We start from the raw sequence: 12,572 nt of genomic DNA, 5'->3' as shown, positions 1-12,572 counted from the left end.
GAAAAACTGAAACTTAAACTTCAATGAAAACGTTGCCTTGGCAACTAAATGAAATAAAGTTTCAGTTGAAGCACTAAAATTACTAAAACTAAAACTGCGATCTATATATAAAATCTATATAGAAATTAAAAATAAATAAAAACTAATAAAAATGACAAAAGCGCTACAAAATGACTGAAACTTAAACTAAAATTTAAATAAATACTTTAAAATATAAAATTAAAAGAATTCAAAACATTCAATTTTTGAGAATTCAAAAAAATCAATAATTAAATAAATGCTATAAAACTATACAAATTATACTAAAATAACATTCAAGTGTTATAAACCTTGTGCAATCAAGTGCATATTTCATGCATAAAAATAAAATCCTTCTCAAAACATAAGCGATGCATTTGATTAGTCAACTTCATTTTTAAACGACAAAAAATAAAAATTGAGATCAAAAAGATAATGTCTGATCATTCCTTTATTGACAAATTATGCACAACAATTTAAATTGCACTTTTAACAATTTTAAGCCAATGTTAACAGAAACCCTTGTAAAAAATATTGTTTGCAAATTACATATTTTAAAAATATATAATTTAATTAAAAACGTCAAATGTAATATCTGTGGATGGTCGGTAGTTTTGTTTAATCTGTCAAAAAAATCTGTCTAAACTTAAGTATGATTTTCCATGCTGTATAAATGCACAGATAAACTGAACAAATGAATGAGTTGATAAGTAATAAATGGTAAAGAGTGATGAATATGGCACCTTCTCTCCCTTGAGCCACTTCTCCAGCAGCTGTGTTCGTCCCTGCTGCAGCACCGGCCTGCAGAGCTCCACCGACTCCAGCTTATTGAGCTGCCCGCGGTCCAGCAGAACCCCGAAATACTGCAGCAGCGGAGACGGCTGGCCACCCTGCGCCGGGACGGCCTGGAACCGCCGGACGGTCTCTGCCGTTCGCAACACACCCTGAGAAACAGAGGAAAAGAGGGGAGTGAAGCCTGTGTTTATGCTTTAAGACAGTGTAGGCTAATCTGGCCAAAGAAGAACTTTTGGTTTATAATGAAATGTTCATTTAAAAGCAGCCGGACAATGATTTAGTGTGACTTAGTTTGAGCTCTGTGTGTGTGTGTGTGTGTGTGTGTGTGCACATGCACTGACAGATTCCTGACATGGTCTGGCCTACAAGTAAAGCACAGTAAATGTGCAGTTTTCTATGAGAGGAGGAGCGGTGGCAACCATTGGTATAGATCAAAGGCCGACCGACCCCCCTCTTTTACAATCTTAGACCAGCCACTCAAGAGTGTACGCTAGACATGAGACCTACAACTACCTGGGTCACAAGTTTAACATCGCTGGAGAATGGAGTCTGCAAGTGACTGACATCAGTTTATGACCAGACTGAATTGATGCATCACCTCTTCCTGTAACTCTAAAAGTGCAAGCAATAAGAGACATAGCTTTTTGCAAATGTCCATGATCTGTTTTAATCTGTTGGATCATTAAAAAATGTGATTCCTAATGATTTTTGACTTGTAATGTGAAATCAAATAAAGTATAGAAATGTGTGTGTGTGTGTCTGTTTTTGGGGACCTTGGGAGCCGACGCAGCGACTTTGGCCGCCTCGGTGTAGTTGCCCTGAGAGAAGAGCGTGTTGAACTTGTGTGTCAGGAGCTCCTCGGCTCCGGGAAGATCGCTGCGTAACGCCAAACGCAACGCCAGCTCGGGATTCTGCAGCACGTTAGTCACGTAATTTACTACATTCTCCTCCTCCACACACACTGACAGCACCTAAACACACACACACACACACACACACATTAGTGACACGTGGAGTAACTAAACACGCACAGAGAAGAAAAGAGGAGATCATTGAAAACTGAAACTTCTGGACAGACTGGCCTGAAAATCTAAATCAATTGTTATTTAAAAAATTTTTTTTTAATAATAATAATAAAAAAACAATTTTATTTTATTTAATTGTTTGCTTATTCATAATTATAATTTCATTATAATTATAACTTTGGAATACTCGATTCTGATTGATCAATTGTCTTTTTAAAAGCTGTTTTTTGAATTATTGTATTTAATTCTCATATTTATTTATTTTGAAGTATTATTTCATATTTAGTTATATATATAACTCTGGAATCCTTGACTCTCATTGACCAATTTTCATTTTAAAAGCTGTTATTTTTAAATAATTTTATTATATTTAGTTATAATTACTCTGAAATATTGAACATCATTGGTCAATTGTCATTTTATAAATCAGTTTTTTTCAATTATTATATTTAATTATAATATGTTTATTTAGTTATATATTTATTTAATTCGAATTTTTTATTTTAGATTTAGTTATAATTACTCTGAAATATTGAACATCATTGGTCAATTGTCATTTCATAAATCAGTTTTTTTCAATTATTGTATTTAATTATAATATGTTTATTTAGTTATATATTTAATTCAAATTTGTTATTTTAGATTTAGTTATAATTATACCTCTAGAATACTTGATTCTTATTAATGAATCAGCATTTTAAAAGCAGTTTTTTTAATAATTATATTTAATTCTAATTATATTTATTTAGTTATACATTTAATTAGAATTATTTATTTATATTTAGCTGTAATTTTATCTCTGATATACTTGACTCTTATTTGTCAATTGTCATTTTTAAATATTACCGTATACTTATTTTTGAATAGTTATATTTAATTATAACCATATTTATTTAGTTATAGTTTTACTTCTATTTTATTTTTTAGTTATATTATATATATTATATATTATACTGTATATATTATAACTCTTCTGACAGATTAAATACTAATTTAATACTAATTCTGACAGATAAAATACTTCACAATCAATCAAATCAATAAACAAAGAAATAGAAAATAGGTATAAATAAATAAATGTAAAAACTATAAAGCATATATATATATATATATACACACACACACACACACACACATACATACATAATATACATTATATTGAAAATTAAATAGGCCTAAAATGAATGTAATTATGGCATTTTTTTTTACTTTTGTAATTTGTCATTTTTAATTACATGGCACTGCAATTTCAACTTTTACAACACATTCAATTTATTATGATGTACAGCAAACAGAACGCTAACTATGAGCATAATAAACAAAACATGTAGCTTATAATAACAGACAAACCCAGTTCAGTTCTTGATTAATATTTATGTGCTCATGCATGAGTAAAGGACATATAAAATGCACAATGCTGGACACCAGAAGCAGTTTTATGCGTGTTAAAGCATGCATTCTCTTAATGCTTTTGTCCTGTTTTCTTGTGCAAGCCACAGTTTTCAGTGTTGTATGTACAGATGTGTGTACCTGCCCCTTCTTATTGACCCCGATGATCCCGGATGTGCTCTCGTGAGCGGCCGTGACGAATATGGTTTCAGCGCTGATGCGGTTCATGTAAATACACACGCCCGTCTCCAGATCATACATGTGAAAATAACCATATTTAGTGATGAGGTAGATGACGCCGTGCTTAGTGCCGATCTGAGAGAGAAAACACAAGAGTGCACGTGAACATAATTCAACATGTGATCAGTAACTCTTCTGTCCTCAGTTCTTTTAATGGAAGTATGTTTACCATTCATTTTTCCCATAGGGACTTTTAAAAGAGTCTACATTAAAGCATTATAAGACATGAACCAAACCAAACAGCTATGAGGAGAAGCACAGCATTGCAAACTTTGATTTGAAGCAAAAAGCATTTGAAAATTGGACGGAAAGACAAAGATACAAAACTTAAATGAGAGAAAGAACTACAATCCCATGAAGCATTGTGAATGACCAGTGCTGGGTAGTAACTGACTACATGATTACAGTAATCAGATTCCAAAAATTAAGTACTCATAGATTATATTACATTTTAAAATGCTCGTAATCAGATTACAGTTACTTTTTATGGATTACATGATTACACAAAATGGCAGCAAATTATTCATAATTTATTGATTTTTTCTTTTAAAGTTTCCTTTCTAAAAATCCTACAGTGTGTCATACTATTAACTCTGAAAACTTTAGATGTGTGATGCCACTGCTTTTGTTCATGCATCGCTCATCCCAATGCAGGGATTCCCAAAACTTGTTTTTTTTTCAGCCAAACCACTTTGAGGAAGTTAATATTTCAATAATTTAGCAAGACATTTGCATGTTCACAGTTTTCTGATATAGGTTAATGGTCACATACACATGCAGGTAAACAAATTAAACATTTCTATTTTTTTTTATATACATAATTTTATTTTACATTTTTATGAGTGAATTAAATATTCGTTTTTTATTCTTTTTAATTAGATTTTTCTGTGCTTTTTAATATCAGTGTGGCACATTTAATGGTACGTTTAAAGCAAGTTAGGTAAAAAGTCATCTAGAAAGAACACATTACCTAAAATAAATAACCTAGATTATGTTACTAACAACCATTTTCATCATGTAATCTGTGATCAGTAACGGACAACAATTTGAAAGTAATCTACCCAGCATTGAGAATAACAGAGAAATATAAAACTACTAATGTAGGATGTATTTATAGATCCTATATATTTTAAGTTTACTGTATATATATATACAAATATTTAAGTATTTTGAGAGTATGGGGAGACCAGCTTGATTACATCATGATGTTTCATGGGAGGGGGCGGAGCTAAAGATCTTGCTGCAACTCTCTGATTGGTGGAATTTCTGTACAGTTTTTTTTACCATGAATTCTGCTATTAAACATGATTATTTAAAAAATAAGTTAATGTGAACAGATGGGTTCAGCAAAAGCACATTCAAATGATTATCAACCTCAGAGCTCACAACAGCTCTGTCTTTAAGGGTTTATCCATTTTTGTTCATCAGTTTGTCTATGGAGAAAATGAATGGAGTTTTTACTTCCGGAAGTGACTGATGTCTCATTAGTGTGGTAAAGGTTTGACCTGCATGGCCACGGGAAAGTCCGTCTGTGCTTCAGGAGGGAAAAACACGTCCACTGCTTTCTTAGTGAAGGGTTGGTTACCGGCCTGAGGCTGACCGACCTCGATGATGTGCAGCTGGAGAAGACAAAAAACAGCTTTATACTCCAGAAAAACCACATAAACACACTCAACTCAGCCGTATGAATGTGATGGTGTCTAATGCCACCTTTCCTCCCGTCTGCCCTCTGATGGCGAAGCAGAAGAGCGTCGAAGCGTTTGTGTTTCCCTCCAGTTTATAATGTCCAAACGCAGCCGCGTGACCCTCGATGGGCTGAGAAACCTTACGGTCCACAGAGAACAACTGCATGGCACCGACCACCCGATTCTGCTGCAGGAGCCAGAGACCAGGAGAGAGTTACACACCAAACCAACATTCACAAACTAACACTTTTATTACACACACACACACACCTGCGCTGATATCCCGATGAGCAGGAGCCACTTCTGCTGCTCGTCCGTTCTGTAGTTGATGATCTGGCATCCCGCGAGACTGGCGTGACGATCGAACATCTTGATCGGCTGAGAGTCTCCCTCCATGCTCCAATGATAGACGGCCGTGTCCGTAACCAGGGCGACGGTGTTCACCGAGATCCACCTCCAGAACAGCACTTCATCCGTCATAGTGTGAGCCTTGACTTTACTCTTCATCTCCATGTTAAAGATCTGCAGCGTCCGCGCCGCTGCGGGACACACACACGACCTTCGACCTCACACACTCAACACTGAATATCCGTAACACGAGTACTCCAATACTTTGATTACTTTCATTTAGTTTTATGCCTTAAAATGAACCAAAACAGTGTAGATTATTCATTTAATGCATTTAATAATAAACACAGTTAAAAACATTCCCATTAAATGCATCAAAAGACTGAAAATGAAAGTTGTTTCAGAGAAACAGAGCAAATTATTACATTCTGATGAAAGATTATGAAGACAAACATCACTTTAGAATAACATGCACTAATGAATCATTCACATTTACACCAGAAATGTGAATTAAGGAAGTAAATATGGATTTCATGTTGACTTTAAAAGTAATATTCCCCCACACTGAGCATCACAGCTGAAAATGATCTACTACTGTATACTAATTAATCATGATTATTAATTGTTACGTTCCATGTTTATTTCTAATATTGCTGGACGCGACGTGCTGCTGTGTGCTATCGTTCCCTCTCTCTCTTTCTGTGTCTCTCCGTGTTTGTGCTCACGCAGGTGCGGAGGAGAGGAAGGTGATCGCTTGCACCTGCCGCTTGTTACTGTGCAGAAGCTACAAGCTCAAAAGCTGTTCAGCATGCTTACCATACTGAAGCTTGACTTCCAGAGTGCTGTACCGCACCGCTCGCCTGCCTTGTGTTGTTCTTGTAGTTTTGTTTTTACTCAAGTTATTGAAGCCTTCCTAGTTAGTGCTGTTATTGTGCTACGTGTCTCTTTCTATGCTGGAAGCTGTAGGGAGATTGGTGCCATTTTATGTCTGTGAATCTTTTTCTCTTGTTTTGGCTTCGTTAGGGAGTTAGTGCACATTTCTGCTGTTCATTTTCTTTTGTTTTGTCAGTTTAGACCGTTTTACTTCCTAACTAGTCAGAGGGACCCTTTGTTTGTTGCTTTGGCCTTTCCCCCTCCTGAAGTCTATTTTGCTTCCTATTTTTACTTTGTCATTTGAAAATGTTGTAAATAAATCCTTGACTTTGGAATTTGACGTGTCTGTTGTGCCTTGCAGGGGACTGGTACTCACTCACCCCAACCAATTTTATTTGTACTTTACTCTGTTACTCCCTTACCCTAGACCCTGACATCTGGGACGTAACACAATCATGACGTAATATTAAATGTCTCATATTTTGCATGTATTCATCACAAAAACAGATAACAGCGTGCAGCACTGAAAACGTGCATCAGTATTAATTATATATTATATTTTGAATTACGATTTTTCTCAACTAATTTCTAAACCGTTTATTTTATTAAAATTTAGTTATTTTTGTACTTCAGCCCATTTCAGTTAGTTTAGGTTTTACGATTTTCCATTACATTTTTATTTTTGTAAATATCGATTTTTATTTTATTTTAGATTACCAAACTATTTTAGAAAAAAAAAATTAAATCTTAAAAATGTAAGAATAAAATTAATAAATGTACATTTTATAAATTTAAACAAAAAAATATATATATCCAAATAGCATAAAATTATAAAAATGAAAACATCACAATAAAAACACAGTAAAAAAATTAAAAGGAACAATTTTAAAATAAAATGCTTGCTAAAACTTGAATCATAAAAATGTAAAATGAAATAAGAAAAGTTAAGAATATTAAAGAATTCAGTTTTAGTTGATGACAACGCTGCTCTAGAGACAGACTGAGCGGGATCACATGATCACATCTGATTACAGATAAAACAAACAAAAGCACTGAAAGTCTATAATGATGATAAGATGAAGAGCGGATTGATAAAGCTGGGCGAGCATGAATGATTCCCTGTAACTGAACATATACAGACCGTATCAAACACGCATTCCTTACAGTCTGACGCCATTAAAGAGTGTTGGGTTTACTTCCTCAAACGCATGATTCGGCTCAAATCTCTTTAACAAGTTACAATAATGTATTTTTACTGTGTAATCAAAATAACACTTACTGAAAATTAAATTATAAAAATGTCAAATGTTGTTTTACTAAATTAAAATGAATAAATAAATGTAAAATAAAAACACTTAAAATAAAACACTTTCTAAAATTAACCAAAAATGTAAATAAAATGTACAAACTAAAATGAATAAGGTTAATATATAAATAATTAAAAATAAAACACCAAAATAAATCATTAAATTTAAAGTTTAAAATGTTTTTGTTAAATTTTTCATTTTGATTTAATTCATTTTTAGTGTTTGTTTTTTTAAATTTTGATTAATAAAAAAGTTTGTATAATTGATAAGCAAAATATTATCAAATAAAACAAACAATAAAATCAAAGTATATATATATATATATATATATATATATATATATATATATACATAATTTAAAATAAAACACATACTGAAAATTAAGTTACAAAAATGTAAAATTAAAATAAAATCATTAAATCATGAAATACAACTTTCTAAAAATTAAACTAAATAATCAAATAAATCCAAATAAAATCTACTACCACACCCTAACTGAAAATGTTCCTTAAAAGCAGGTTTTGTAAGGTTTAGCTCACTTTTGTCACCAAAATAAGGCTAAGAAAGTACAAATACACACAGCGCTCATGCATATGTGAGGAATCACAGTCAATCGGCCTTCGGTCAATGGGACACAGACGTTTACACACATGAGATGCTATAAATGTGACCCTGGAGCACAAAAGCAGTCATTAGTAGCACAGGTATATTTGTAGCAATAGCCTACAATACATTGTATGGATCAAAATTATACATTTTTCTTTTATGCCAAAAATCATTAGGATATTAAGTAAAGATCATGTTCCATGAAGATATTTTGTAAATTTCCTATCATAAATATATCAAAACTTAATTTTTGATTAGTAATATGCATTGCTAAGAACATCATTTGGACAACTCTAAAGGAGATTTTATCAATATTATGATTTTTTTGCTCCCTCAGATTCCAGATTTTCAAATAGTTGTATCTCAGCCAAATATTGTCCCATCCTAACAAACCATACATCAATGAAAACTCATTTATTCAGCTTTATTCAGATGATGTATACATCTTAATTTAAAAAAATTGACCCTCATGACTGGTTTTGTGGTCCAGGGTCATATACAGTATGCATGTGTGCCGTCAATGATCAGAGCATAATGACTGACAGGCATCATTCCAGAACGACGGAGAAACTCACCATCTTCAACAAGAGCAGAGCGAGAGCGGTTTAGTGGTTAGAGCGAGAGTTAAGATTTCTGAGAAGCATATCAGAGAACAGCAACACAATGAAGAGTGTCAAACTGGTTTGATGGGCACCTTTCAGAGCGATGACTTTGCTGGCCGGGTTCATGATGGCGCTGTCTGCCGTGATGGGCCGGCGGATCGGGTTGCTCGGGTCGCTCAGGTCCACGATCACCACCTGGTTCTGCTCGCCCACCTTCTCTCGGATGCAGATGAAGCGGTCCGACTCCATGGTCAGGCAGCTGAAGCCGATGCTGGCCGGACTCACTCCCAGCGTCTGCAGCTAGAGAGAGACAGGGACAGCACTCAGAAACAGACCACAGAACTCCACCTGTCCTTACTAGCTGATCCAGCAACACCCATGCAAGCTTTGATTTATGATCCTTTTATGACTTTTAAATAATTATTAATTGACATATAAAAATTAAAAAAGTAAAATTAAGATTAATAAATGTAAAAGACTTATGAAACTTTTTCTAAAAATGAATAAAAATGAAAATAATAATTTTAATATAAAAATAAGTGAAACACTTACATTAAATCATAGTGTAAAATTAATGCTTAAATGATTAAAAATAAACAATCAAATTAAAACACTGAAAATTCAATAAATTGTCAAATTAAAAATAAAAGTTTTTATTTTAAAATGTATTTTTAATTTTGTAATTTTTATTTTATTATTTAATTTTCAGTAAGAATTTCATTTTGATGAATTGTAAAAATTGTAAATTTAAAAATTAAATCATAGAAATATAATAAATAATTTTTTAATACTTTTTTAATCATTGTATGGCTTTTAAATAATTATTAATTGACATAAAAATTTCAAAGTAAAATTAAGATTAATTAATGTAAAAGACTCTTAAAACCTTTTCTAAAAATGAATAATAAAAATGAAAATAAAAATAATTTTAATATAAAAATAAGTGAAAGATTAAATCAGTGTAAAATTAATGTTTAAATTATTAAAAATAAACAATCAAATTAAAACACTTACTGAAAATGCAATAAATCATAAAATGTCAAATTAAAAATACATGTTTTTATTTTAAAATGTATTTTTAATTTTCTAATATTTTATCATTTAATTTTTAGTAAGCATTTAATTTTGATGAATTGTAAAAATATGTTTGTTTTTTTTAATTAATGGAAATGTAAAATTCATGTAACACTAAAAAATCTAAATAAAACAACAATTAAATCATAAAATGTGAAATAAAATTTATAAATAATTAAAAATTAAAAATAATCTAAATGAAACAATTACAAAAAATGTATAAATCACAAATGAAACTGAAAATAATTAAATCAAAAATGCAACATTTATATAAAAAATTTAAATAAAAATAAAACCGTTTCTGTTTCTGCTCTAAGCAGCTGTGCACAAGATATTTTGAAATTATGTTTGATATTTTCCTCATAGTGAACTCTCACTGGTCTAAACTGTCAGCACAGCCGTATATGAAACACTAAACCGGTCTGGATCACAGACGGGGGAAAGCTCACATTCTTCAGGGCAGGAGTTTCTCTGAATGATTCACTGCTGAGAAACACAGGCGTAACGCAAACCTGCTGTCCGTCTGATGGGAACACATGCTTACGCAAGGACTGGAGATACTGTAGAGCAGCCTGCGGCCAACACACACACACACACTGAGTCAGAGGAAATAGAGCCACAACTCTTTCCTCCCTTTCCTTGTCTCAGCGACTCCCTCAAACACACACACACACACACATACATACAGACAGACAGATAGAGGAGTGAGTCTGTTTAGTGCTCTAATGAACATCTTCACAAAACCTGATGTTTGGTCTCTAGATATGGCTCGGTTCTCTCCATCTGGATAAGATCCTGAGATTGAACAAGAAATGCATGCTTTAAAATCAAAACCAGTGTTTCACTGCAAATTAGGTCACATTTTGAACAAGTAACACGTCATTTACGTACAGGCCAAAACACACTAAGTAAAGTGCACTACTGTCAGCTTTAAAACTGTAAATATGTTTAAAATATGAAATTAAAATAATCAAAAATACAATCAAAAATAAAACACTTGTTAGAAATTAATTCAATCTTTTTACAGTAAAAACATTGAAAAACACTTTCCAAAAATGTAAATCATACAAACGTCAAATTAAAATTAGTTTAAAAATACAATCAAAATAAAACAACTTAAAAAAATTATTCAATCATAAAATATCAAAATTAATACTTTCAAAGTAAAACCATAAAAAAATAATTTAAATCGTAAAAATCTGATTAAAAATAATTTTAAAACAATTACTAAAAAACGAATTATACAAATTTAAAATAAAGGACCAGTATTTTTTTATATTTCTCTATTTAGCTTTACCTTATAAGTTAGTTTTAGTACTTCAAATTAATATTTTTCATGTTTAAGTTTTTCATATACTACTAACTTTGTTTCAGATATACTGATCCTGAGATTGTCTTTTAACAATAACTGCATGCTTAAAATTATAAACAATGTTTTTTGCTGCAAAGGAATACATATTTTTAAACAACCAACACACGAGTCATTTGTTTTTTACAGGCCAAAACTTCCAAATGAAGAGCACCATTGTCAGCTCGAAAATGTAAATATCTGTCTGTTTCTGATATAATTCAAACACACCTAATCTGATGAATTAATGCAAAGACGATGAAGAAAGCAGGCGCTTTAGAAACATTACGTGATGGGACTCATTTGAATGAAGCCTGCAATTTACACGCTGTACTTTCAAGCAAAATGAAAACGGTTATAAATTATGAAAAATATATATACTAACAAACTCACATAGTCAACATTACCAACAGCAATGACCAACAATGATTGTAACCTTAGAAGCTAAAACAAGCAAAGTTTTAATCAAATTTTTAAAAAGGTGAATGAAGAAGATCAGGCCCTTTCTCTCAGAACATGCAACACAACTCCTTGTTCAGGCTCTTGTTCTGTCCAGACTTGACTATTGCAATGCTCTCTTGGCAGGTCTTCCAGCCAATTCTATTAAACCTCTACAATTAATCCAAAATGCCGCTGCAAGATTAATCTTTAATGAGCCGAAAAGAACGCACGTCACACCTCTGTTCATCAATTTGCACTGGCTACCAATAGCTGCTCGCATTAAATTCAAGGCATTAATGTTTGCCTACAGAACCACCACTGGCTCTAAACCCCTTTACCTAAATTCATTACTTCAGACTTATGTGCCCTCTAGAAGCTTGCGTTCTTCAAGTGAACAACGAATTATTGTACCATCCCAAAGACACAGAAAAACACTTTCAAGGACTTTTTCATTAACTGTTCCCATCTGGTGGAATGACCTGCCCAACTCGATCCGAGCAGCCGAATCCTTACCCATCTTCAAGAAACGGCTAAAAACTCATCTGTTTCATCTTTACTTGATCCTCTAACTCTAGCGCTATCTATTCTAATTGTATTTTATCTATGTCTTTTTATTAAAAATAACAATAATAATAATAATAATCTGTACTGCGTTAGGCTAACCAAGACTTGTAATAGCACTTGCACGTTGTTGCTCTTTTGTTGGTTTTGATTGCTTCTTATGTCCTCATTTGTAAGTCGCTTTGGATAAAAGCATCTGCTAAATGACTAAATAAATAAATAAATAAATAAATAAAATAAATCATACAATTAAAATTAAT

At 32.3% G+C, this 12,572-nt stretch overlaps 2 protein-coding genes across 2 annotated transcripts in view; both read right to left on the bottom strand.

The window, feature by feature from the left end:
• Positions 1-12,572, bottom strand: part of LOC306848635 (synaptic plasticity regulator PANTS-like) — an 806,624-nt gene that overhangs the window by 636,289 nt on the left and 157,763 nt on the right. The window lies entirely within an intron of this gene.
• The window catches only part of LOC306847873 (clathrin heavy chain 1-like), a 44,089-nt gene that overhangs the window by 25,160 nt on the left and 6,357 nt on the right, over positions 1-12,572 (bottom strand). The window contains exons 2-8 of the mRNA XM_079382091.1: positions 8,981-9,188; positions 5,423-5,691; positions 5,178-5,339; positions 4,973-5,086; positions 3,369-3,542; positions 1,587-1,784; positions 762-962 (exon numbers count right to left, since the gene is read on the bottom strand). Of these exons, the coding sequence (XP_079238217.1) occupies positions 762-962; positions 1,587-1,784; positions 3,369-3,542; positions 4,973-5,086; positions 5,178-5,339; positions 5,423-5,691; positions 8,981-9,188 (1,326 nt within the window). The remainder of the gene's footprint in view (positions 1-761; positions 963-1,586; positions 1,785-3,368; positions 3,543-4,972; positions 5,087-5,177; positions 5,340-5,422; positions 5,692-8,980; positions 9,189-12,572) is intronic.

This window comes from Barbus barbus (genome assembly GCF_936440315.1).
Source record: "Barbus barbus genome assembly, chromosome: 28".
NCBI classification, from domain to species: domain Eukaryota; kingdom Metazoa; phylum Chordata; class Actinopteri; order Cypriniformes; family Cyprinidae; genus Barbus; species Barbus barbus.
Note: the sequence above shows the minus strand (reverse complement) of the source record. Positions and strands in the feature narration are given on the sequence as shown.